Source organism: Artibeus jamaicensis, unplaced genomic scaffold, assembly GCF_021234435.1.
Source record: "Artibeus jamaicensis isolate MK-2021 breed Jamaican fruit bat unplaced genomic scaffold, CSHL_Jam_final contig_685, whole genome shotgun sequence".
In the NCBI taxonomy this organism is placed as follows: Eukaryota; Metazoa; Chordata; class Mammalia; order Chiroptera; family Phyllostomidae; genus Artibeus; species Artibeus jamaicensis.
The window spans coordinates 16,792,732-16,819,465 of record NW_026521924.1 but is presented as its reverse complement, the minus strand read 5'-3'; the positions used below and the strand labels follow the sequence as shown (position 1 = coordinate 16,819,465).

The 26,734-nt window shown below is 47.6% G+C and overlaps 1 protein-coding gene across 8 annotated transcripts in view; it reads right to left on the bottom strand.

The window, feature by feature from the left end:
- Positions 1-2,823: 2,823 nt before the first annotated feature.
- CBFA2T2 (CBFA2/RUNX1 partner transcriptional co-repressor 2) overlaps positions 2,824-26,734 on the bottom strand; it is a 147,646-nt gene continuing 123,735 nt past the window's right edge. For 7 of the 8 annotated variants that reach the window (XM_053671084.1, XM_037143233.2, XM_053671086.1 and 4 more), the window contains 3 exons: positions 16,014-16,082; positions 13,420-13,610; positions 2,824-9,308 (listed from right to left, as the gene is read on the bottom strand). In XM_053671084.1, coding sequence (XP_053527059.1) covers positions 9,015-9,308; positions 13,420-13,610; positions 16,014-16,082 — 554 coding nt within the window. In that variant the 3' untranslated portion in view covers positions 2,824-9,014. The remainder of the gene's footprint in view (positions 9,309-13,419; positions 13,611-16,013; positions 16,083-26,734) is intronic. The other variant, XM_053671083.1, reaches the window with a different exon arrangement.

Here is a 26,734-nt window from a genome sequence, read left to right as displayed (position 1 = left end):
TTTGGGTTTCTTGTCCCCACCCCACCCTCAACAGTGCATTCCCCATAACAGAACGTCCAGAGGGGGCTTTCAAAACATTGCCATCCAAGGTGATCACACCCCTTTTGCTAAGACTCTTCAATGCCCACATCCACCCGCCATCCCCTGGAACTGCCTTCAGTATCAGGATCAAGTCTGACTGGGCCCTGGCTGGATAGCTCAGTCTGTTACAGCATGGCTCCACAGGCCAAGCTTGCAGGTTTGATCCCCAGTCAGGGAACATGGGAGAAACAACGAATGAATGCCTAGATAAGTAGAACAACAAATTGATGTTTCTCTTTCCCTTCCGCTCTCTAAAATCAATAAATGAAATTAAAAATCAAGTTTGAGCCCTGGCTGGTGTAGCTCAGTGGATTGAGCGCGGGCCTGCGATTGTGGTTTGATTCCCAGTCAGGGCACATACAGGGGCTGCAGGCCAGTTCCCTGCAGGCCAGTTCCCAGCAGGGGACGCACGAAAGGCAACCATACATTGATGTTTCTCTCCCTCTCTCCTTCCCTTCCCCTCTGAAGATAAATAAATAAAATCTTTAAAAAAAATCAAGTTTGAAATCTTTTAAAAAATATTTTATTTAGAGAGAAGGGAAGGGAAGGAGAAAGAGTGGGAGAGAAACATCAGTGTGTGGTTGCCTCTCATGTGTCCCCTACTGGGGACCTGGCCTGCAACCCAGGCATGTGCCCCGACTGGGAATCAAACCGGTGACTCTTTGCTTCACAGGCCTGTGCTCAATCCACTGAGCTACACCAGCCAGGGCTCAAGTTTGAAATCTTGACTTGGCATTCAAGGCCCTTATCAATCAGTCCCTACTCCTAGCATGTGCAGCCTCCTCTCCATAAAACACATTCCAGATGAGCTGGGTGATTTACGACCTTAGTTACATCCACGCTTGGCCTTTGCTCCCCACCCCCCTCACTACAAAAACACCTCCTTAGCCTTTATATAACAGGTCAAAGCCATCAGGTCTGGGTTACCTTTCCCAATCCTTATCCTCAATATTCTGCTCTTGTTGGCTCTTCAGCTCATACCAACTGCCACTGGGCATCTGCTTTGTGAAAAGTGCTGGGGATGGTGGAATGTCCCAGGCTGATGACAGTACCCAGGTCAAGGGTAGGCAGATTGCTAAAGCTGGTACAGCTCCTGGCTCCATCTAGTAGCTGCCACTCCCCACCCTTCCACCCATTGCCTGCACCTGCCTCCCCACCTTCCTCCCACCTGTGCCAGTGACTCACCTGCACACATTCAAACCTGTCTTAGGGACTGGTCTAGTGCCAGGCCAGGTGTTACAGAGTCTAGGTTGCTGCCATTGGCCTCTAGCTCTCAATGAGAAACACGCACACCAAGTGCATTTAACGCAGCCTGTGACAGAGTGAAACAGAGGGACTAAGAATTAGGTGGGTCTTCACAAATTATTCTCAGAACAAATATTACTTCAGTAAGAAACCAGGCTCCAGGCAGAATGCTGGGATAAAGATTAATTTTCAGGGAAATCACATACCGGCAGAGAGAGAAGGAGGTTGTGATGGCAGCCTCTGTTCACAGGGCCTCCCTGGGCGCTGGTGTGACTCCCACAGGATCATACTTCACCGCACAACCCAATGGTGTAGGCGTCATTCGCACCCCAAACAGATGGAGAACACAGAAGCTCTGTGAGCAAGGGTCACACAGCTAGACCCTCTCCCCGGCACTGATAGCTATTTGCTGTCAAATATGAACAGTGCAGAGGGAGATCGCGGGCATCCTCTGATAACGGAAGCCAGCTCAGAGGTGGACCTCGGCAGCTGTAACGCAGGGAGGAGTGTGCTGAGCTCTGCGGCTGCAGGATGGCAGATGGGGCAGCAAGAAAGTGCCACTGGAGCACAGCACAGAGCACATGGTGGAGCCTGGTTCTAGTGCGGGCTATCCAGGGCTTCCTAGGACTGCCCCTCGGCAGGTAGGTGGTGGTGGGGCCAAGGCCTGATCACTTCTGGAGCTTCCTAGGAAGTACCCAGAGGATGTTACCTAAATTCGTGGGGGCAGAAAGGCAGGCTCAGAAAAGGGGCGAGTAAAGAAGAAAGTTGTCGGGTGTGTCTGGCTTGTCGATGGAGACCGCAGAGGCTTTGGCCACTAGAGGGCACCCGGCACCAGGCAATGAGACTGTCCTGGCCGATGGTGGGTGGTGGTTTGTTGGTTTTCCCAGCCCCTTAGAGGGAGGACTTGGCTACACACACACCCAACTCACAAGCCTGAAATTCCAGCAGTTAGAAACAAGCACAGACGGGCAAGATGGGTTTATAGATAGATGGACGCGTGTTTGCTCATTCTGAGATTATATTGTCATCTGGTACCAAATATTTCCCTCTCCACTGAGAAACGCAAGTCAATAGGCTCTTGGACTCCATACTCTTGAAAGGTTTCTCCCCCAGCAACAACCTTCCAGAAGGAACGACCTATTTTCTGTCTATGATAAATAATCATGTAATAATGCTTCGCTCATTTTCAGATTCATCAAACCTGCTGTATTTATTTCAATGATTGTCAATTCTAGAATTGTTTTTAAATCTGCCTATTTTTTTTTACTTTTTAAGCTTGATTATTGCGTTCTCTCTCCTAGATTAGCAGCCCAGGGAGGGCTGTCTGCCAAGTTATTTTTATTTTTTTTTTATTTATTTATTTTTTTTTAAAATATTTTATTTATTTACTTTTAGAGAGAAGGGAAGGGAAGGAGAAAGAGTGGGAGAGAAACATCAATGTGTGGTTGCCTCTCGTGAGTCCCCTGCGGGGTGGGGGTGAGCTGCAGCCGGGCCAAGTTATTTTTACTCTCAAACTTTCTAGAGGTTTCTGTATCTGATATTGTAATAACAATATCTGAAGTCCTGGGGGTCTAAATTGATTGTTGATTGCTCCTGGTGACTCTTGCCAATAGTGGCTCATTCCCTTGGATGGTCAGTAACTTTTCTGAATAGTTTATAATTGGTCGATATGCAATATTACGATTATGTTGATATTTTTCTCTGGAGGATCTTCATTTTTGCTTCTGCCAGACACTTGGGAGATACTACAAGCCTAGAATCATCTTCACTTCTCATCCTAGGGATGTTTCAACCTCTGGAGTCAAGAACATCTGAACCTCAGCTCCAGGACCACAGCGCGGACAGGCCACAGCGAGGGTGGCTGGGGCCCCCCTACCCTGCAGTGTGCGCACCAGCCTCCTTCTCCGCTGCACAGAGAGCAGACATTACACCCTAGTCTCTGGTCAAAATTTCCCCCTTTTCTTCTTGCAGGGGCAGAACTTTCCGCTGTTCCCTTTGCAGACAGGCATGTTATCCCTGCTGGCCTTTTCACTGTGGCCAAAGCCAAAGTGATCTTGCCTCTAGCCTTACAGAGAGGTTCAGGTTTTGGTTTTTGAACAGACGCTAAGCTTAGTCTCACGTTCCCCCTAGAGGCAGCCAACTGCTCAAACTCTTCACTTCTTGGAACGTCTCTTGTTCCCCTGCAGCACACGTTTCCTCTTGTTTTCAGCTGCTTGTGTGGCTTCCGTTACTCAACTTCTTCCTGACCCCTGGGGGCATCCCAACACATCTGTGTCCACGGCATGGCAGTCACAAGTACAATCATTAAGTTCATCCTGCATCTGGGTGTTTCACTGTGACGGCACATTTAACAGCATTTCACCGTTACCACCACAGCCCCTGGGGACCCTTTATTCTCCAGAGCTAAGGCCGACAGTGGATTCCTGACTTGTCTACCACATGGGATGTTTATGGTGGGCTGACAGTCACGAGGCTGAGCTCCTGTAGTGGTTCTGGGCGGTGGACTGCAGTGCCGGGCAGCTGCAGAGGCTGGCAGTGGGCCCATGTGCATGCAAGATCCCACTGCTGAGCCCCAGCCTGGCCTTCTGGGGCCAAGGCCACAGCCCAGCCGTTCCCTGCACCCTGAGATCTAGTAACCAAGCCTTCCTTTTGCTTTCTGGGGGCCTGTGAGGCTGGTGGTGCCAGCAAGCCTTTGGGCGAGGCTGCTTAAAAGTCGAGCAGAGGCCAGAGCTGGGTATTCAGGGAACAGAGGGAGGCTGGGGCCAGAGCTTTAAGAAGCAAGGCCTCAGGTCACCGGCCAAGAAACTGAACAGACGGCCCAGGGCTCCGCGTACACAGGTGCACCGGCACAGATCTGTGTCATGTCACAGCTGGTTAAACGGTCTCTGAGCCCTGGAAGGTGTGACCTGGGGCCTGCTGGAGACACAGCAAACGGGGAGGGGGGGGGGCTTGCAGGGGTCTGAGAAGCGTTCGGTTGTAGAAATCCTACTTCAATAATCAACTTAGAATTAATTATCATTTTGAGAAGAACATGGCAATTTTTAAACTCTCTGGTTGTAGTTTCCTTATTCAATTACTTAAGGGTGAAGAAGCTAACAAGGAACTGGGAGTGTCCATAACTGTTACTGGCACTTAAGTGCAGGCAGGCAGGCAGGCAAAGCCAAGGTGCGAGCGGGGCCGGGGCCCCTCAGCTGGCTTCCCAGAGGCCCTGCCCCTGCAACCAGATCCTTAGCGTAGGTCCAGATTTCATTCCCCTGGTGCTCTTCGGGCCACGGGAGGACGGCTGGAGCCCCTGCCCTGCAGTGTGCGCACCAGCCTCCTTCCCAGCTGCACTCCAGCTCGAGTCAGAAAAGGAATATAGCCTTTTTATTGACTAAGTAGAACAAACTAAATACATATTTACCAGTTTTGGTTCATTTATACAGTACATTAAATAAGTTATGCACAGAGTTAAGTAACAAAAGTTCCTATCATAGAAATGACAAAGCACAGAAAAACCAGACTGGACCGCATCCTGTGGGTGGTTTCACATTCATCATCTCCCTTTAAAAATCATGCTTGGAGGCTGTTTTTAAATTATTTACATTATTGGCTTTCTTTTATAAACGGAGCTTTTGTAGCCTCCTCGGGAACTTGGAAAGGTGCGAAAGTGGACTGGAGGCCTCTCAGCCACACCACTCTCACTCACTCACCTAATGCTTATTGCTGCTTCTCTGCCAACTCCAACGCGGGGACAGGGCCGTCCCGCCAGCCCCGGCCGCACATGCCCTATTTGGTATAAGCATCAATGAGTGTGCACTGGGCAGTCGTGGGTCTTGCCAGGCGGGGTCTGCAGGGAAGCACCGTCTCTGCAGCTTGGAGGGAAGGGGGCCCGTGAGGCCCACCACCCTCATACCTCCTAACCTTCTCCTGGCTCTCGGTGGCAGAGGTCACCTGCACCACCGTCTTTGGAAATGAGCATGTCAATGCACGTGGGCAAGGAGGCAGGGAGTCAGCGTTTTGGTTTCACAAGAAGTAGACACCCAGTGTTGGAAGGGCCCCGGCGGGCAGCTAGCCCAGCGCCCACACCGCCCTGGGCAGGGCCCCTCCCGACAGCGGGCCGGCCGGCCCACGCTGCAACAGCCCAGGTTCCTCTGGCTTTTCTTACATTTGGTTCAAATGCACCACCACCCAGTTCTCTGCAAACAGCTAAAAAATAATAGTAATCAATTTAAGAAAGTTGACTTGGTCTACTGACCTGGGAGTCTAAAACTCAGTTCTGAAGAAAGCCTCCAAGGTGGGTTCTATTATAAATGATTTATTCCATCCACAATCCCTTCCACAGCAGCCACCTGCTCACTGCCTATGATTTCATTCTGAAGACTTCACTACGATACAATTCTAATTTGTGTTGCTGAACCTGCAAATCCACTTGCTATTTTTCTGGAACTCCCAGAACAAGGTCTGCACCCTTTGCAAGCAGGTGGCAGCACTGGGTATAAATCTGACTTGGGAACGAGGTCGTAGGAAGTGATTTCCTGTCTAGAAACTGAAGACGCTCAACTCGCAGACTGACACCGAGAAGTAAGAAGCTCCTGGCAGGCTAACCGGCCTGGACGGGCAAAGAACGTGGAGGGCACCGTGACGCTGGGCAGATGTGTCCTGTTTCCAGACCTGGAGCCATTGAGACATAAGTACATGGCTCAGCACCATCCAAGGAAAGATTCACTCCTCCGTGACCTCAGGGCCCTCCGGAGTGGACTGCTCACACCCCATTAAGGTAGAAGGGCCATTTCTGTGCAGGTGGAATTAATAAACTTCCAGTCAATTTTCACTGGTGGATCGAGTTGGGTGAGCTACAGGCAGTGGAGACCCAGAGGACGACTGGAGACACGAGGATCCAGACCTCAAGTGTCCTTGGGAACACATTTAAAGATGCCTTCCATGCTGGCTGCTTTTGGTCTTCTCTGGTTCCAGCAACCACTCCTCACTGGGCAGGACAATGACATCCTGTCACTTATCAGCGTCACTCAGTGGGTGATGCTCAACACCGGCTTTGTCCTCTTGATCTGCTCTGATGGCTGGGCAGGCTCATGTCACATCTGGTTTTGATTCCTAGGGTGTCATGGAAGAGCCCGTGACAGCCCGACACCTTCAGTATCATCACTCTAACCCATCTACTCTTTGTCCCCCCCCAAATACTGACTATAAAAGTGGGTCCTCTAAGCAGCCTGATTATTTAAAACTCAACTAGATGAAAGTGGGAATGCACCCCCAACCTGGTAGCTGGGGTGGTGTCAGCAGAAACTGGAACAAGTGGGGCACCATGACGCACCCCATCTCACCCCATGACACTGCCCTTCCTCCTTCGGACCAGACAGCTGGAGAAATTCAGAAAGGAGGGAGCTCAAGAGAGGGATTCTTTGCACTTAGACAGTAAGTCTTGGCAGATGCCTGCAGCCTGTGTGTGGAACCGACAAAAAAGAACACAACAGAAGGCCTGCGAACTGAACTGCAGCCGGAACACGGCTCAGCTCTCCCTCCAGCCCGGACCCGCGCGGCACATGAGCAGCAGCGTCCAACAGCATCGGAACAACTCTGAACACTCATCTGTCGCAGGAACCAGGGCCAGAGTCAGCCAGGCCCCGCACAACTAAACCCAAACCTTAGCTTAAAAAGCTGGCATAAAGTTCTGATGAATAGCATTTTGTTGGTTCGGGGTCTTTACTCCAGGAAAAACCTGATCTACCCTAACTAGTCTTGTAGCCACTTAAGTTTAAAGAACCTGCCTAGGCGTTCATCCAACTTGCCAAAAAGAGGTGAGCCAGACCCCGTGGACACCACGTGACCTTGTGGTAAATGATTTATAGGCTCCCCAACTGCCTTATGGGGACATCCTGCAACTTAACAGAAGTGCGGGCGGGTCCTGTCCAGGTGCTGATCTCACACCTGTTGCAGTTGCAACGCCTGCCGACGGCCGCAGCATCAGGGGTTCCAAATGAATGCGACGCTGCTCTGCTGTCCCTTTTCTGGGCGAACTTGACTTTGTGCGGTGGAAATACAGGTGTTTTAAAGGTGTCTTGTGCTGAGTCTCTTTAGAAGACAGAAAACCCCTGGGTAAGGTAAATCAAGGAGTAAAAACTTGTAAAGTAAGAGATACCGAGCAGAAGAACAACGCTGCCCATGCCCATGACTGCTCCGACACAGGGCTGAGCTTTTCCTGCCTCCCGTCATGAGCAGGGAAGCGGCACCTGAAGCTGGTTTTCAAGTGCCCACAGGAGCAGGGACGACCCACTCACCCCGACTGATCCGGGGGAGAGAGGGTGCCGGAGCGGTGCGGGTGGAGTGCAGAAAGGTCAGGGTCCTTGGGCTCCCAACAAAACCTGAATGGCAGGGGAAAGTGTGCGGCAGTTTTTAATATTTCAAAAGGGGTTTAGGTGACGTCTTATTTGGAGAGCCAGGTCAGCAGCTGGAAAACTCCCTAAGACAGGAAGAAAATTGGTCAGGCTCTCTCCAAACAGTTCTCACACTTCACATTTCTTAGCTCAGAGAGGGTACTTATCAAACACACAAGGGAATCAGGCTGCCCAGTAATAAACTGACGTGCTACGCAGAGTGACAGGAAACCGTGAGGTCTGAGAATTCCTTCCGTCCCGAGGGCTGCTCGGAAGTGACCGGCCTCGTCACACCACATCATGTCTTACGGGGCAACTGCGGCCTGCAAGGTGCCAGAGGCCCCAGGAAGAGATCCACATAATGATCCGGACACGCGTGTTCTGATTAAATGACACAGAACGACTGTGCAGACCGCCAGGCGGTGACAAAAGGTTCCGCGTTTCCGATGGGCGATCCATTCCGTGACCGGACCACAGAAACTGGCCGACACGCGCAGAGAGAGCAGACCGTCCACAGCTGCGTCTCATTCTCGCTCAGACTGATCCATGCGCCGGAGACTATTTTCTGCACAAGCAAAATCAAATGGGCGAGAACGCTGGGTCCCAAACAAAAGCATCCAGCCAGGCTGGAAAATCTTGTCCGAAATTCTCTGTGATGCTTTGTGGAAGTTTTATGTATTTTTTATTGTTGCGGGTACTTGCATTGAAATGGTGACTTTCCTGTGGTTTTTGAGAATCCTAAAGAGTCCGCACAGCAGGGTCAAGTGAGTCCTGAGTGTTGCTCGTTGCCCCCCGAAGTCCCTGTGGCACCTGCTGAGGGCGGGACTGGGGCTCGTCCGAGCTGTCGGGAGTCCGAGGGGCCATCCCCGTCACAGGACCTCTCCACGGCCTGCGGTCAGCCTCCAGGCCTCCAGGGAGGACAGTGGGGTAGGAGACCATGTGGGGTGAACTGCCTCCAGCCTGGCTGGGCACCTTGGACAGTCTGCTGCCCCAAGAGGCAGTGAGGGAGCTGGTGGTCTACACCGAAAAGAGCCCAGCCACGTCAGCGCCAGTGGGGAGAGGAGCAAACCAGAAAGCCGTGGAGGAGGCAACTCCGGCCAGCTGCCTGTGTGCAGAGAGAACACGCACCAGCTCCCCCAAGAACTCGGGTGGGAGACGGGTGAATGTCTGCAGAGGCTGTGGTGCAGTGTGTGCCGGGCTGGGACCATTTGCACCTTCACTTCACTTCTTACTGATGACCCAACAGCTATTGGTACTGATCCAAACAGCCAGCCTTTATGTTGTGAGGTCATCAGAGGGAAGTGGGCCCGGGGCTCAGAGTCCATTGGTGTCGATGGCTGTCACAGAGGCAGGTGTTGAGGAACGTGAGGTGGTTGCTGAGGTCTTGTCCAGGGCTGGGCTTGGAACACTGCAATCAGCAGACCTGGCCGACCTCCCTCCAGGAAGCAGCGGCCGGCTCTGGCTGTGAGGACTCTGGCCATGCAGGTTCTGGCCACAGAGGCGGTGGTGCCGCTCCCAGTCCTTGTGCTGGCAGAAGGAGCCGCAGTACCGTGCGATGTTGCAGCCGCTGCAGGTCTCGCTGGCTTTGCGGCCACAGTTCCAGCAGTTCTGCAAGACACAGGCATCAGTTAGTTGCTCGGGTGCTGCGGGGCAGACCTGTCATCGCTTGTCACGTGCACTGCGGAGAGGGGCCTGTGTGCGGAGAGCTTGGGCTTGGAGCTCCACACACCCGGGCTTGTCCTGCCTCCGCTGTCTGCCTTCCCAGTCTCCTGAGTAAAACGGAAGGGTATCTACCCTGATGGAGGCGGTAGCAAGATGAGGGGTGTGAAAACCCAAACAGCATCACTGTAGGGTAGGTGGGAGTCCCATCTCCTGCTGAAGGCACCAACTCACGACTTATTCCTCAGTAACCAAACCTAACCCTGTTCCAGGGACCCCCCCCATAGCTATCTATTCTAAGACCACACAATGGTTTTCTCTCTTAGTCTCTCCAACAGAGGAATAATCTTATTTTCACTGACAACACCTAATTTTTAAAAAATAAGTCACCTGCCAGAAGACCAGGATGGCTGAACAGGAGTGTGGGTGGCTGTGCCCTCTCTCCTTTTAGAGATGTGCCCTGTCATAGTCGGCCTGGGGGTCATGAAGGTACTTCTGGCTTGTTGATAGGAGTCCCCATAGTATCTCAGAGCCCAGGGCCCCAGGGCTCTAGGGCAGGGAGTTTTCCTGCTACTCTGAACTTTCCTGGAGGGAGGCAGGCACTGCTGCGGTTCAGCAGAACCCACGGTGGAGGGGGAGCCAGGGGGCCCCATTCAAAAATGCTCTAATTCTGTGACAGGATACACGCTACGCGAGGTGTGCCCAGAGCTAGAAGCAGCAGCCACGAAAGAAGCAGCTGAAACAGTCACTGACCAGTGTTAAGCTTTAGCATCATGAAGAAGGAGGCCACTAAGTGCAGCTCCCAGCACCGGCCTCTTCTCCTTCCTCCAGGTTACCGTGATGACTCCAGCAGTGACTTCTGCACCCAAGGCCTCCGGGAACCACTTACGGGAAGACAAAAGCCTATGGCACTGGCCAGAAGGAGGCAGTGGCAAGGACCGCTTAGGTATCCTAAAGGACTTGGACAGCCCCTCCCTCCCCAAGTTCTCCGGAACAGCGGGAGCAGATCACAAGGCCCGGACTGAACACTCCTCAGGAAAGAGACGCCAGCCCTCGTGAAATCAGGACATTTGTTCAAGCGAAAAACAATGGACAGTAAGTGCCGAAAGGGGCCACCTGGTCCCCCTCTTGCATCGTATGGACGGGACACTGAGGGCCAGCGGGCAAGGGCTTGCCTAAGGTTATAAAAACGGTTACTTGGCTGTACAAAGCCTGGAACCCGAACCTCGTGATTTCACTACACCCGCTGCGTAAGTTCAGTTTCAAAGAACCTCAGGAAGGGCTGTGCACGCCCTTCTAACACAACAGGCTTCTCAGGAGATACACGCCAGGGACTGTCCCAGCCGGCCGACACCAACACCCAACGACCAGAAGAGAGAACCGAAGCCACTGTTAGGGCTCGAGCACCCCAGAGAATTTAATGACTCCTGCGATGCCTCGGCAGGACAAGGCCACCTTCGGGGAAGACCTCGATGGCTGTCTCCAGGGACGGCTGTGGGAAGAGGCCAGCGGGCCAGCCCCGCTGAAGGGGAGAGCGCCCAGCGCCTCTGTCCAAGGCTGGGCATCGGGGCAGGGTACGAAAGCACTGGTACTTTCACCTCGGCGGCCATTCTACCCAAAATAGCGTATTTCATAATTTCTGACACACAATAAAAACAAAATAAACAGCCTCCCACTGAGGCAGGGCCACACACACCCATGCAGGAGCGACGTGGTGAGTGCCAGAGCGGCCGGAGTGAAAGGACACCGTTGTGTTCCCTTTCCCCGTGACTTTTTCCTGACTCAGCCACGAGGCTTTTGCCAAGACACAAGACAAAAAAGGCTTGTTGTTGCAGTCGCCCTTCAAGTCAGCGTTCCTCCAAGCTGAAGGCACATGCTTGGCCAGACAGTCTCTAATAACTCCAGGGGAGACGCCCGGGTCTGGCCTCGGAGGGGGCAGCTCTGCAAGAGAGGAGCTGCCTCGGCTTTCACCCAAGTCGTTAACCACGTTGTAAAATCCTCCCCACCTGCGCCCTGCCTGCGGGGCATGCAGCCCGGTGCAAGAACACTTTCACCATCACAACTGCGTTGTTACCTCTGCAGAAACTCTGAGATCAGCAGGACGGGGGCTGCCACACGCCCACTATACAGGGAAGTAAACTGATTCCTCAGGGCACACACTGTTAGTGAGGGGCAACAAGGACGGGGTTCAGGGCCAGGGCTCTCCCGATAACCAAACCACCTCACAGGATGAATGACGAATGCCAGGGACACCCTGCTAGACTTGTGTGGTTGCCTCTCAAGCGACCCCAGTGGGGGTGGGGGTTGCTGGCCTGTAACCCAGGCATGTGTCTTGATTGGGAATTGAACCGATGACCCTTTGGTTTGCAGGCCGGTGCCCAATCCACCAAGCCACTCCAGTGGGGGCCCTGCTGGACTTTAAATGTGTACAATGTTTAAAATTACTGCTCCTTAAAAGCAGACTCCCATAAATGGAGAGCTGGGATTTAAATCGTGCTGCAGTCCAGATCTAGAACTCATGCTCTTAGCCAAATGTTACATACACTCCTTCGGAGAAAGGCATAGGAAAATATAAACACAGATATAAAAGTAGATAAATATGGACAAATATAGATATTGATATGAATAGCTAGACATAGAATTAGATATCTACATAGATATACAATTGAATACACACAACAGAAAAAGATATCATTGCTCAGAAACAATTCTAAAGAAAAAGTAGGAGGGGAGAGTTAAAGAAACTATTTCCTTTTCTTCCCCATTGAGTCTCAATTTTAAATATGACTTCTGATCGCATATGCAGCACACATTTCTGAGCAAACAAAAAACTGTGGCATGAATTTGGAGAGTCACTTTCTCACCAATACGACCATTCACTGCTCTGACGCCAGGTTCACTAGATAGTCTACGGGGTAAATTAAAGGAGCTATTTTCTCCTGACTCAGTGTCTTCATACAGTGCTACAAAGAATTGTCTCACATCCTCTGTGATGACCACATGATCCTTAGACATTTTCATATTTACATCATCATGCTTGGCACTGCTATATTGAAAGGGATCATGTAAACAGATTGAGAAAATAAACCTCCTGTTGTTTAAATTAAAAAAACAAACAAACAACACAACCAAAATACCCAGTTCTTTACAAATTTAAGAGAATGTCCCAAAGATAGCTAATCACTCAACCTACTTAGAGAAAAACAGGCTTGCTTAGGGCACTTAAAGCTGAAAAGCCACTAAAATGAAAGTTACAGAAAAACTTCACTATCTTCAAAAGGACTGCTGCAGTGTTTTTGTCATGTACTCCCCACTCCCTCCCCACCCCCAGTTAGTTCATTTTTTCCTACTTCATTGTACAAGGGAGTCGTTTCTCTTAGAAGCATCACCGACTCCTGAGCCCTGGGTCTTAGAGAGTTGGCAGGTCTGCCTGATCTGTCGCTTTGATCCATCAAAGAACCACCCTATTCACAAGTGGAACGCAGGCTACCGGGGCCGGCACTGCCCTCCTCCTGCACCCTGGCTTCAGCACTGTGGGATCGCGTCAGTTAAACTCCCTGACCCGCAGTTTCCTCACCTGTCAGATCAGAATCCAACAACACCCGCCTCCCTGGGAGGACCGAAAGGCGGCGGCACACAGTGCAGGGCCCACTCGCTCAGGGGAGAGTCACTCTGCCCTGCACCTCCACGCACTCTGTCTTTAGGGTGAGTTCCTCAAATCTAAACCAGCACAGTAAGCTAATAGATATAAGAACAGAGAACAGGATGGGGCAAAAGTAGATTTACAGTTGGGAGTATGCGAAACACAGGGTTTGCTCTTGTATTATTGTTTGTTGATTATTGTATTATTTTCCACATGAACAACCGTAAACCCACTTTTACTCCCCCCTGTCCTGTATAATTGAGAAATAAAACCCTTCTGCTTCCGGATAAAAACCATAACCGTCTAGTTCAAGAGTGGACAGTTCTAGCTTACTGCCCAGTACTTAGGAAGAAAGCAGTGGGCTGTGCCAGGCCAGCCCCCACCCGGCCCGGCCCCCAGGGCTGGCGGGACTCTGACCTCTGTGGACTCCTCCTGCTCGTTTATGACGAGGAAGGCGTCCTCCGCCGCCTGCCGCTTGACGTCGGCTATGGTCTGCTCCATTCGCGCTCTCTCTGTTGCAATCACTTCAAAGGCTTTTTGCTCTGCCTCAGCGACGGCTTTCTGTACTTCTGACATGGCCTGAATTTTCACCTTATTCACAGCTTCTTCTAGAAGAAAGTGACAATAAAATCAACTGGCCGAGAAATCTTTTCCCTCCCACCCGCATCATTTCTAAAAAGGGAAAGAAATGAAACAAGACGACTGTTTTCTAAAAACACACAGAGATGAACATACATGTGTTCAGCTTTTATTCCCACACTCACTTGTCTATTCATGCAACCAGCTGCTAGGAATATAGATGGAGGCAGGCACTGTGCAGGGCACTGGGAATGCCCGGGTGACTACGCTGTAGTCCCTGTTCTCCTAACTGTGACCAAGTATAAAGGTGGCTTAGGTGTCAGCAGGAGCTGAGACCCAAGGGAAAAGCGGTCAGCTTTACAAGTGACAGGGGAGGACCAAGAAAATGTGTCTTGGTTGACATGGTAGAAATGAGTTTTTGGAGAGTCTTGCATCTGATGCTAAGAATCTGGCCCCTTTTCTAAAGAAACTGAACTCCAAAGTGTTCTATGCAAGGAGAAAAGGCTTAAGACAGAGATACCAATTGAGAGGCTGGGATAGCAATTCAGAAGGGATAAAAGAGACCCTGAGTTTAGGCAGAAGCAAGTGGCACAGAGGAGGGGATGGAGCAGAGACTGGCAGCAGTTCGGGTCTGAAGGTGGAGGTCAAGGTGATGAGTGGTGGTGCTATGCAATGAAATGGACATAAAGCAAAATGCTGGTGTGGAGGTGAGTGAGGCTGAAGCACCTCTGGGGTACCCAGGTACAAAGGAACAGGAGGCAGGTGTGGAAGACTGACTTGGGCAGAGAACCATGGGCTGTGGACACAGGTCTGGGCAGGGTGCCAGGAGCCCTGATCACTGCCTCCCACCACCGTCCTGCTTGGTGTCTGCAGGACGACACTCCAAACGACACCCTAGGCCTGAGCCTCAGCCCTAAGTCCCAGTGTAAACACCTCCCTCCTGGGGCAGGGATGGAGACCCCCTCACTGCGCAGCTCTCGCGTGTGGCCGCGGCTCAGAGGAGGTTTCAACAGAGCATTCCAGGCTGCCATCCTCGAACTTTGCATTTTACTGCTCCAGCCTTAAGAAAAGAGAGCTTTCACCTCCAAGGTCAAGCAAGCATGATGTTCAGTTGACTTGACACTGAACTCCATGTTTCCTTTACTTTTGATGGCCACATAGGTCTACTGCAGCCCAGCACAGCCACCTTTCAAATACTCCTATTAGTCATCAGGTAGGTAGTGTCTCTCTTCATGAGCCAACGGAACAATGCCTGAAGAACACCTATCCTCTCAGTCTAAGGATCACAGGAATCAGTTTGGATAACTACCTTGCTGAAGGTCGTCTAAGATCACGTACAGATGGCACTATAGCAGAGCAAGGACTTGAATTCAGCTGGCCCAGTGCCACAGTCTGGCTGGTAACCAAAGGTACCTCCCGAGTACAAAATAACCAATTACCAAAGAGATCTTGTGCATGCTAATTTTTCTTATTGTCAGTAAGAATGAACATTTTACCATGTTTATTTGTATTTCTCAGAATTTGTCTGTTCCTATCTTTTGTCCATTTGTTTATTATGATCTTGATGCTCTTGAAAGTCTTCATGGACACACTCCCAAAGGACGAGAGTCTCCATCCCTGCCCCAGGAGGGAGGTGTCTACACTGGGACTTAGGGCTGAGTGTCGTTTGGAGTGTCTGTCCTGTGGACAACCAAGCAGGACGGTGGTGGGAGGCTGGGATCAGGGTTCCTGGCACCCTGCCCAGACCCGTGTCTATACCCCATTGTTCTCTGCCTGGGTCAGTTAAAAGTATTAACTTTTTGCTGAAGCAAATTTTATCTCAGGATGAAAAGCAAAAACTGTATTGGATTTAAATGTCACTGGGAGAAGCAGGCAAGAAGAAAAGGCAGCTAGGATTTGGAGTAAGGGAAGGATTAGGAATATGAGGTTAGTGTGATCCCGTCACCATGGCAGGCAGCTCCACCCTTCTTTACTCTTGTGGAAACCGAGGCCTCCCCAGAACAGTCCCGATGAAGCTAGGGGCAGTGAAGCTGAAGGGACAGCCAGCTGGTTCCAAGAGCAGAATAAATGAAATGTGAACACAGTGTGTACAGATTCTACTGAACAGAATAGGCAGAAATGAATTTTAAGCGGCATGTCCAGAAACAGGGCATATAAACAAGGAAAGAGGAGTTGGTTACTTAATGCCTCCGTGTGACCCAGAAGAAGGGTGTAAAAGGGGCCTGGATAGACTGTAGGGAGGCATTCCAAATTCATGACCTGCAAAGTGACCTGAGAGGCGTTTGGAGGTGTGGGGAGGTCGGAGGGGAAGAGGCAGGGGCCTACAGCTCTACTGGGAGGAAGTTATGAGACAACAATCTTTCCATCAAATAGGCGCTACACACGGGCACAGATCAGTGCATGCAACCCTACGCACGCAGACAGACACATACCAGTTTTCTTCCAAAACTCCACAGGCACATATCCTGTGGCTGGCCTGCTACTGAATTCCCGCTGCGACTCTACAGGAGAGAGATAAGTAGCATAAAGTTAGAAGCTGTCTATGATGGCATGTTTTATTTTTATGAAGAATTTATCAGACCTCTCATTCACCTCAAATGTGTATGTTCATTTAATACAAATTTACTCTGATAAGGGATAGAACCAGATTACAAAATAGCACATGACTTTTTTTTTCCAGGGGTGCGAAGTGGAAGTTTATTTTTACATGCGCGGACTCAGAGGAGCCAGTCTCCAAATTCTGGGCAGCATGTGACTTTTTAAAAAATATTCTAAAACAGTTTATTAAGTCTAATGGAGACAAAACCAAATGTCAAGGGCTGCTACTCCATTAATTTTTAAAATTTATACTTCATAAGAAAATGACAGTGAATATGTGTTTGCAAAAAAGGGGATAATTTATCTCATTCTGACAAAATAATATTAATCCACAGAAAGAGTCATAGCAATAATTCATTCATTTTTAGAGAGAAGAGAGGGGGAGAAACATCTATGTGCGAGATAAACATTAATTGGCTGCGATCATTTATACAAAAGATGCCAAATGAAGGTATGCACATTAAACCAAGAAAATAAAATGGAAAAGCAATCCTTGACATAGCAAACAGAAATCATGCATTTGGGATTGACTTCTTTGTTAAAAATTTTATCTAATAAGCCACTGTTCTGGTATTTCAACCAATAACAACACAAGTTCAACAAAATTTACCACCAAAACATTTCTTTCGAGCAGCTAAATTTTCTACTCTTAACATGATCCAACAAGTGAAAAGTGTCATCGAGTTGCTGTAAATACTAATGCCAGAGTTAGAAATAAATCCAGCCTCATTCTCGTTTCTTTAGGGACAGAGCCTTTTGTGAGTCACGAAGACCCGAATGGCTTCTGGGACGCGATGACGCCGTATTCCCTGAGGTCCATCATGGTTACACACGGGTTCTCTTTATGCCCTTAGAGTGTATACTTATGCTGTGTTTTTTGTACATGGCAACAATTTTATAATAAAAAGTAAATATAAGAAATACTTTTAAAAATAAGTGAATTAACTAATATAATTTCTTCAATGTACACCCGTTTTGACACCAACAATACCAACAGAATGGAGGCACGTGCCCAATTCATTCCACAGCGGAACCACACTCGCTGCTGTCCCTGTCTGAAAAGAGCACGTTTTTGGTAAACATCGATTAGATCTAACATATTACTATTCTTTTTAAAAAGATTTTATTGATTTATCTTTAGAGGAGAAGGGAAGGAGAGAGGGATTGAAATATCAGTGCGTGGTTGCCTCTCGTGGGTCCCCTGCTGGGAACTGGCCTGCAACCCAGGCATGTGCCCTGACTGGGAATTGAACCACGATCCTCTGATTCTCAGGCCTGTCTTTTTAAAAAACTGATTTTAATTATTTATTTTTAGAGAGTGGGGAAGGGAAGGAGAAAGAACAGAAGACAAACATCAATGTGTGGTTGCCTCTTGCCCCTACTGGGGACCTGGCCTGCAACCCGGGCATGTGCCCTGACTGGGAATTGAAAGGGTGACCCTCTGGTTCATAGGCTGGGCCTCAATCCACTGAGCCAAACCAGCCAGGGCCATATTACTATTCTCTAAATATTGTTGTAAGTCCTCTTAATGTCCTCCTAGTGGTCAATCGCTTCCATATTTTCAACTGTGAAACTGAACTTCTCATATAGTAAGCGTTTCCAGGTCAGTAAGATATTGGTGAGAGACACGGAATTCTCCCCTGTGCTGTCTGCTGCTCTCTGCTACGGGAAGATGCAAGGCCAACAGCATGGGGCCTGCACCAGAGCGCACCGACTCCTTCGGAACTCTGCAACTGCACCCAAGTCGGCCTCTGATGAAGCACAGCCGTCCTGTCTCTCGGGGCACAGTGGGGGTGCAGGCCCAACAGGAGTGCAGTCCTCCCCAGCTGCGGCCTCTCTAGCACACTTCGTTTTTACTTTTAAAACACACACACACACACACGCACGCGCGCATGCCTCAAATATTGGGAGTATGTCAGAGTAGTGAGATTAAAACAGATCTTCACCTATGAAAATATACGTATTTTAGGGTACTTCCCCAAAGATAAAAAATTACACTGAGGTATCACACATATGTATTTCCATATTCAGTTAGCTGTCCCCATCACCCATACAGCGCTGACTGGCCAGTGCCCTGCAGGTATGTCAAGAAATAGAGCTTTTGTTTCTTTGCAACTCTGAACCCTTAACATGTGACTCAAGGAGGTTTCCTGTGAATTTCTTTAAATGCTTACAAACAGACAAACGAACGAGCAGTGAAGGAAAAAACCCTGATATGGAACAGTGTATGTCAAAGGTACCCTGAGAGGCACCCTGGGGTTGCTGGGGAGGACACAGGGGTGGAGGGTGACTATGTATGTTCATTGTGGGCTTAAGACACAATATTCTATAAGAAGTGGGTCCACTGCTTTCAAAAGAGTGAAAACTAGTTAAGGTAATTTGAGAGTTTTGTTTTCGTTTTCTAATGTCAGTGCTAATAGACTCCTCGTTTCCTTACGCTTTGTTGAGGCCAATCTGCAAAGTACGTTTTATGCTCTGTACACTCACCAAGCCATGGGGTAAAGAGGAACCAGAACGGCCAGTGTGGCGGGGAGGCCAGCCTGGCACAGCATTTGCCCGAGAGGCTTAACACAATGGCCAGCTGTCATGAGAAGACCTGGGACCGGCTGCAAACTGGTCTTGGGCAGGAAGGGATTCTGCACAGAGAGCCTACTTTTGTGTTCCCTCGAAGCTATGGTGAGGGGGTGGGCAGGAGACGTTTTAAACCCTGGAAAATATACATAACACTTACCATTTTAAAGTGTATAATTTAGTGATATTTTGAACAGTCACAGTGTTTTGCAACCATCACCCGTCTAGTTCCAGAACATTATCACCCCAGAAGGGAATCCCGTAAGTTAGAGGTTCTTTTATTTAAAGATTTTACTTATCTTGAGAGGGAAAGGGAAGGAGAGACGGACAGAAGTATCAATGTCTGGTTGCCTCTCATGCGTGCCCTGCTGGAAACTGGCCGGCAACCCAGGCATGTGCCCTGACTGGGAATCGAACCTCAATCCTCTGGTGCACAGGCCTGCACTCAATCCACTGAGCTACACCAGCCAGGGCAAGTTAGACATTCTGATTGTATGAATGTTTTTGTGACATTGTGCCATCTGGAAAGGCTATTATCACTGCCAATAGAAAAAAACAAAACCAAACAAAACCCCCCTGAAGGGTTCTCTTCAACATAGGTGAGGTCCCTGATTTAAATCTCAGACTTAAGTGTGAGATTTATGAACCACGGAGAAAAATCTAGGATTTGAAGAGGCAAATTGACCCAAGCTAAGGAGAAGGTGGTAGATCAATTTCAACGGCGTCTCCCCCCCAGCCTTGTCTTACATAAGGAAAGCCAGTAAGAAAAAGGGGGTGTGAGCATGTAGATAAGCCATCATTGATGTTAAATAACAGAAGAAACATTTGTTTACTTGTGGGGAGGTTGGTAAGTCTTGACCAACTGAGGAAAAGCCACTCCACTTCGGTCACCAATAAACCCTCGGTCATATCCTTTGAGGACCTGGCCAGTTCTCAGCATCTCATCTCTAGGACAGATATAAAAGGTGAGAGGCACCTGACCCTAAAGGAGCTCCTCAGCTTATTCAGGAAATGCCTTGAAGGTAGGGACATTTTCATGGTATTTCCTGAGGCCAAAGTAACTATTTTTATATCTCTAACCCATAACGAGACAGAAGTCAGGATTTTAGGTGGTTCACTAAAAAACTATGTAGTTTCAGAGGCTATTGTAATCAAAAGCCAGACAGATAATGCAAATAAACTGGTCAGAAAAGGAGGGCTAATGGTATTGTGGTTATGTGGGAGAATGCTCTAGTTCTTAGAAAAAAGTGGAATGAAGCATTTAAGGATGGAGATAAAAGTCTTCAGTGTGGATAATGAGCTAGTGAATTGGATATTTCTGATTTTCTACAATGAGCCACGCAGTTTTGCTAAAAAAAGATGATACTTACACCTTGTGAGGTTGCTCTGAGAATTAAATGATAACACACATAAAGGAAGGTCCTCAACACTGAGAGCCCACTTTCCATCTCAGACCAATTAAATCCGCAACTTGAGGGGGGCGAGGGCATCAGGGCTTTTTCAGCCGTCCCCGCGTGGGCTCTAATGAGCAGCCCAGGTTAACCATGGAAGAAAAGTGCCTGGCTTAGAACACGGTGTTCATATTTAAAGGTCTTCCAAACCTCACTCACAGCATCTCCTCTCTACAGGTCATATACAGTCTATTGTAACAACGATAAAGTATCTTTTTAAAAGGTGATCCTTCTGGTATTGCAACAGCTTGATTTGTTCAGGTTTGGGCATTATTAACTGCCTAGCCATTTCAGTAGGGATTTCATTTTTTAACCTCTACTTCCAACCCACCACAGACACACAATTCCATGTCCCTCCATGTCCCCCAGTTCTGTTACAGCAATAGTCGGCATTTACGGGATGCAGTGTGGATACTTATCACGGCAGATTCTAGTGGTTCGGATTCTGAGAATCTTTGCTATTCTAGTCTGAACCGGCTGCTTTCTAGGCTCACTACGCCCCTGTTCCTTGGGACCCTCCCTCACTGTCCTAGGGGCTCCTTTCCGCACTATTTCTTGAGTTAGTTCCTGTTTCATCAATTCTCCGCCTTCCACCTTCTGGTTTGCTTCCCTGCATTGGGATACAACCTTCCCAAACACAGTAGACACTGCAACAAAGGATAGATGGTGGTGTTATTTCATGAAAAACTGTGGGTTGTTTAGCTAACCCTTGTTTTAATTGAGTACAGAATTCTAAGTAAAAGTAATTTTCCTTCAGGTTTGTATTCTTTCTTTTAAAAAATATGTATTTTTAAAAAATTAGTATCAACCATATATATTTTTAAAGATTTTATTTATTACTCTCAGAGAGAGGGGAAGGGAGGGAGAAAGAGAGGGAGAGACACATCAGTATGAGAGAGATACACTCATCAGTCTCCTCTTGCACGACCCCACCCAGGGACCTAGCCCGCAACCCAGGCATGTGCCCAACCAGGAACTGAACAGGGGATCTTTTGGTTCCCAGGCTGGCGCTGAATCCACTCAACCACAGTGGCCAGGGCTGTATTCTAACTTTCAGCGATGCTCACAGAGAAGTCTGTTTCTTCTACTGTGTTGTTTACTGGGTAGAATGGCAATGGCTCCACCTGCAATACTGTCTTTCAGTTCTGAGTACTTTTTTTGAATTATTTCAACAACTACTCTATCTTTTCTTTCTGTTCTGTTCAACATTTCTGAAATTCATGATTTGGATACACAAGTTTGATGGAACCGCTAATATTTTAAATCATGTTTCTCTTTACCTGATTACTGGATTCATTAAACATAACATTCCTTGGTCCCTGAATTATAACCCCCAGTGAAAGGCCTTGGAAAGTGTACTTGTAATAGGTTACTCTAGTTCTCAGGAAAACAGAAAAACGGATAGCTGAGCCGGTTTCTTTCCTTTAATTTTTTTAAAAAATTGCCAACACATTAGATGGCTACCAAGTTCATAAAAATTTTAATGTACAACTTAATGAAAAATTACAAAGTGAACACCCATAATTCTCCGTATCAAGAAAGAGAACACTTCCAGAAACTCCAAATCCCTCAGAAGTAAAAAGTGGTAATCCAGTGTTGGTTAAATGATGCGAGCCAGACCTGCAATCCTGCTCTGAGAACAGCTGATGAGGATGATGAGACTTCACCTGCATCACCTACTACATATACATCCTCCACCCCATGCTCCACAGAGAAAAGCATCTGATTTCTATGATAATCATTTTGTTTTTCCTTATGCTTTTTGCACTTATTTATGAATTCTTAAATAAAATGCCAAAATATACCCCTGGTTCTCTGAATAAAATCATTTCTGAAAAGCTATGAATCAAAATTTTTCAGCTCTGGCTGGCGTAGCTCGGTGGATTGAGTGCTGGACTGCAAACCAAAGGTTGTGATTCAATTCCTGGTCGGGGCACACGCCTGGGTTGCAGGCCAGGGCCCCAGTGTGGGGCGTATGAGAGGTAACCACACATTAATGTTTCTCTATCACCCTTTCTCCTCCCTTCCCCCTTCTAAAAAATAAATAAATATTTCTTTAAAAATTTTTTTCAGAAAGAGGGAATCTATATTAATTATTATTATTAGATTTTATTTATTGACTTTTATTTATTGACTTTTAGAAAGAGGAGAAGGGAGGGAAAAAGAGAGGGAAAGAAACATCAATATGAGAGGAATACATCAATCAGTTTGCCTCTTGTATGCCTAACCAGGGACCTGGCCCTCAATCCAGGCATGTGCCCTGACAGGGAATAGAACCAGTGATCTTTCAGTTTGCAGGCTGGTACTCAATCCACTGAACCACATTGCCAGGGCTATATCCCATTATTTTTATTTTTATTTTTTAAATATATTTTATTAATTATGCCATTACAGCTGTTCTATTCTCCCCTTCATTCCCCTCCACCCTGCACACCCCTCCCCCATATTCCCCCCCTTTAGTTTATGACCACTTGTCTCAGTTCTTTAGATTCTATATTTCCCATACTATTCTTGGCCCCCTTATCTATTTTCTACCTACCGTCTATGTTACTTATTTTCTGTACCTTCTCCTTCTCCCACTACCCTGTTGCTAACCCTCCATGTGATCTCCATTTCTGTGGTTCTGCTCCTGATCTAGCTGTCCTCTTAGTTTGCTTTTGTTTTAGGTGTGGTTCTTAATAACTGTGAGTTTGCTGTCCTTTCACTGTTCATATTTTTTATCTTCTTTTTTTTTTTTTTAGTTAAGTCCCTTTAACATTTCATATAATGAGGGCTTGGTGATGATGAACTCCTTGAATTTGATCTTATGTGAGAAGCACTTTATCTGCCCTTCCATTCTAAATGAAAGCTTTGCTGGATAGAGCAATCTTGGTTGTAGGTCTTTGGATTTCATGACCTGGAATACTTCTTTCCAGCCCCTTCTTGCCTGTAAAGTCTCTTTTGAGAAATCCCCTGACAGTCTGATGGGGACTCCTTTGTAGGTGACTGTCCCCTTATCTCTTGCTGCTTCTAGGATTCTCTTCTTCATTTTAATCTTGGCTAATGTAATTATGATGTGCCTTGGTGTGTTCCTTCTTGGGTCCAACTTCTTTGGTACTCTCTGAGCTTCCTGGATTTCCTGGAAGTCTATTTCCTTTGCCAGATTGGGGAAATTCTTCTTTATTATTTGTTCAAATAAGTTTTCCACTGGTGGCTGTTCCTCTTCCACTTCTGGTACCCCTGTAATTCGGATGTTGTAATGTTTAAAGATGTCCAGGAGGTTTCAAAGCTTCTCATTTTTTTGAATTCTTGTTTCTTCATCCTTTTCGGTTTGGTCATTTTTTTCCTCCTTCTGGTCCACTCCTTTGATTTGAGTCCCAGTTTCTTTTCCATTACTATTGGTTTCCTGTGCATTGCCGTTCATTTCTATTAGTTTAGCCTTCATAGGTTCCTCTAATTTGTGACTAAAGTCAACCAGTTCTGTGAGCATCCTGATCACCAGTGTTTTGAACTGTGCATCTGAAAGTTTTGCTATTTCTTCATCACTTAGATTTATCAGCTCTGGGGCTCTGAGCTGTTCTTCAGCCATGTTTTGGTCTGCTCTTGCCCATTAAGTATGAGGAGAGGAGCCTTAGGTGTTCACCAGGGCAGGGCAAACCAGTCGCTGGGTTGTGATGCTGTGTGTAGGGGCATGGTCATGGAGGGGCCACCCAAGTTGCTGGGTTGTGAGGCTGTAGGCGGGGGCGGGTCAGTGAGGGACAATGGCGGTTCCCTCTGCCACCTCCTGCCACTGGGGCCTGTGCAGTCCGTCTCACTGCTAGCTTCTTCATCAGTTTATATGCGTGCGAATGTGTGACTGTGATCAGCCCTCAGTGGGTCTGCCCGCTGCTCCACACCTGAGATCTGCCCACAGCTGCTAGGGTACCTGGGTCATGTGGCCAGATCGGTCCGGTGGATCTTTCCTGCCCAATCCCACTCTGCTGCTGGCTCTGACCCTATTACCAGTTTGGCTGAAGGGTTCGTTGTTGTCAGACTTCCATGTAGTTCAATTTTCTGTGGTTTGGCTGTGTTTTTGTTGCTAAAACTTTGGTGTTTTTAAACTTAGTTGTGCGAGAAAGTGCCGTGCTTCCACCCACGCCTGCATCTTGGCGGAAGTCTCTATCCCATTATTTTTAATGGGTGAAGTAATAATGCCACTCAGTCTCCAGTTAATTTCTCTCAAATCACCAAAACACTTAATACTAAATATTTAAATTAAAATTTACCAGGGGCTTCTGCAAAACTCAAAATATAAATTATCTAACTATTTGAAAGTCCTTGGTAAATGTGTGTTATGCCTCAAAATACTACTCAGTATAGGACAGTGCTACTCAAAGTGCTGGTCTACAAAATGTTTTTGTCCAGGAAGAGATATGGAATCTATGCCAGCACGCAAAACAACTGTTTCTAAGCACACTGCTTAGTTTGGAGGACTGTTCTTATAGTGAAGCTAATGGGGCCCAATACAACGTGGGGTAGGCTTCCCACATTATCACAGACCAGGAACAAGTAGTTTTGGTTTTTAAACAGTACACTTGTTTAGGATATGAATTACGCTTTCCTTCTACACTGTAACAATACTATTAAAAATGTGAAAAAAATTAAATACATATAACATACATAAATAGATATCCTAGAGCGACAATTTATCATCCCAATTGTCCTCATCTGAGAGTGAGGAAGGTGCCAGTAGTTGTTATGACAGGGTAACAGGCATAAACTGGGACTTTGCCAAGTAAATGGGAACATACAGTCAACCTAGCTGATCCCCCAAGCAAAGAGTGAGAAAGGGGAGAAGTTAACACAAAGCAGGGACTGCGATGCTGGCTGGAGAAGAGCTGGTTCATGACTACACACCTCACTCGGCATTCATGCAGACTCCTTGATGGAAGGGTTGTGATTTGGATGGCGAACTTTGGGTAACTTCCTGCTAGCTGTTACAGATATTCTTTGATGTCTTACTGTGCTAGGTACTCCACACAGTGCTGTTGGTCTATGGCTGGTTCAGGAGTCACTTCTGTGGACGAGGTAGGGGAGCAGGATTCCAATGTCTCGCATCAGTTTGTTTGGTAGTCTTTTTGAGGTTAACAGCTGTCTCCTATGGGACAGGCTAGGTCTGTCATAAGAGATTCATTCTACCTTGTGAGACTTGGGAGCCCGCAGTGGGTGGGTGGGGGAAGAGCCTCATCACAGATGGCCTCTCATTCATCTTTGTCTTTGGATATGGTACCTTTTCAGTTATTAGGTGAATGTTATGACTACTTTGCAGGAAATAGATGTGGCATCCTGGATGTACTCTGGATTGAGAGAACAGTTGCTGCTTCAGGCTGGGAAAAGGGAAGACAGAACAACCCAGCTTGGTATAGTAAAGCTTTTTGTAGAGGCCTCCAGGAATAGGTTGATAAATGGCATTTTCCTGATGGGGACTGGGAAAAAGATGAGGAAAAGTGAGGCAAACACACACAGGGCTCCTGTGAGGGACACTATTTTGCCACACGTAATGGGCTCCCATGATTTAGCACGACCTGTGTATAATGCTCATCCCTTATTTTTTCATCAAAAATTTGGCCAAAAAAAAAAATGCACAGTATACATAGCAAAATATGGTAAATGTGATATATGAGAAAGTAAGTAGTACATTTGTATGGGCTAAACCTAATAACCAAATACTCTTTGATCATCATTTTTAGCATGTATATATAGAGTTAAAAATAGAAAATAAAAAATATTCTATTCTTCATGAGGAAAACAATTATTTCTTGAACATGTCAGGTACTGAGTTTTTGACATACAAGGTCTGCTATCTGGAAAAAATCCAGTCATTATTACTATAACGAGAACGGCCTGCATAATTACATGGATGTAATCTGGCAGCCAAGGAGAGTGGACTGGAATGTGCATGTGTGAACAATGATGACTTCACTGTATTAGTCGGTGGGGGGTGGCAGATGCCGTTGAGTAGCATGTGACTGAGTGAGCAGACCACAAATCAACATCAAACTTTGCATTAAGCTTGAGCATCACTCCACGGGAACTACTGAGATGACTCAGACGGCTGCGGCTGGGGGCAACTGGTGGTTGGCAGCTTCCTCGCAGCAATGTGCCCGCTCGGGCATTACGTGTCGTGTAGAGTTTTCTAGTGAAACATCAAGTCACCCAGGTGACTCAGCCCTGCTACAGCCCAGATTTGGTGCCCTGTGACTTCTGGCTTTTCCCAAAACTAAAATCACCTTTGAAAGGGAAGAGATTTCCAGCTATTGATGAGATTCAGGAAAACATGACAGGGCAGCCGATGGAGATTGGGAGAAATGTCCCGGGGTGCCTACTCTGAAGGGCACCGAGGTGGTGGTGTCCTCTGCACAGTGTTCCTTGTATCTTCTTCAATAAATGTCTCTACTTTGCACATCACTTGGCTGGATACTTCCTGGACAGACCTCGTCTTATTATTTACTCTTCATAATCATCTAGATCCTTCTAACTCAACATTCTAGCACCATCTTCCTTTAGAGTAAAAT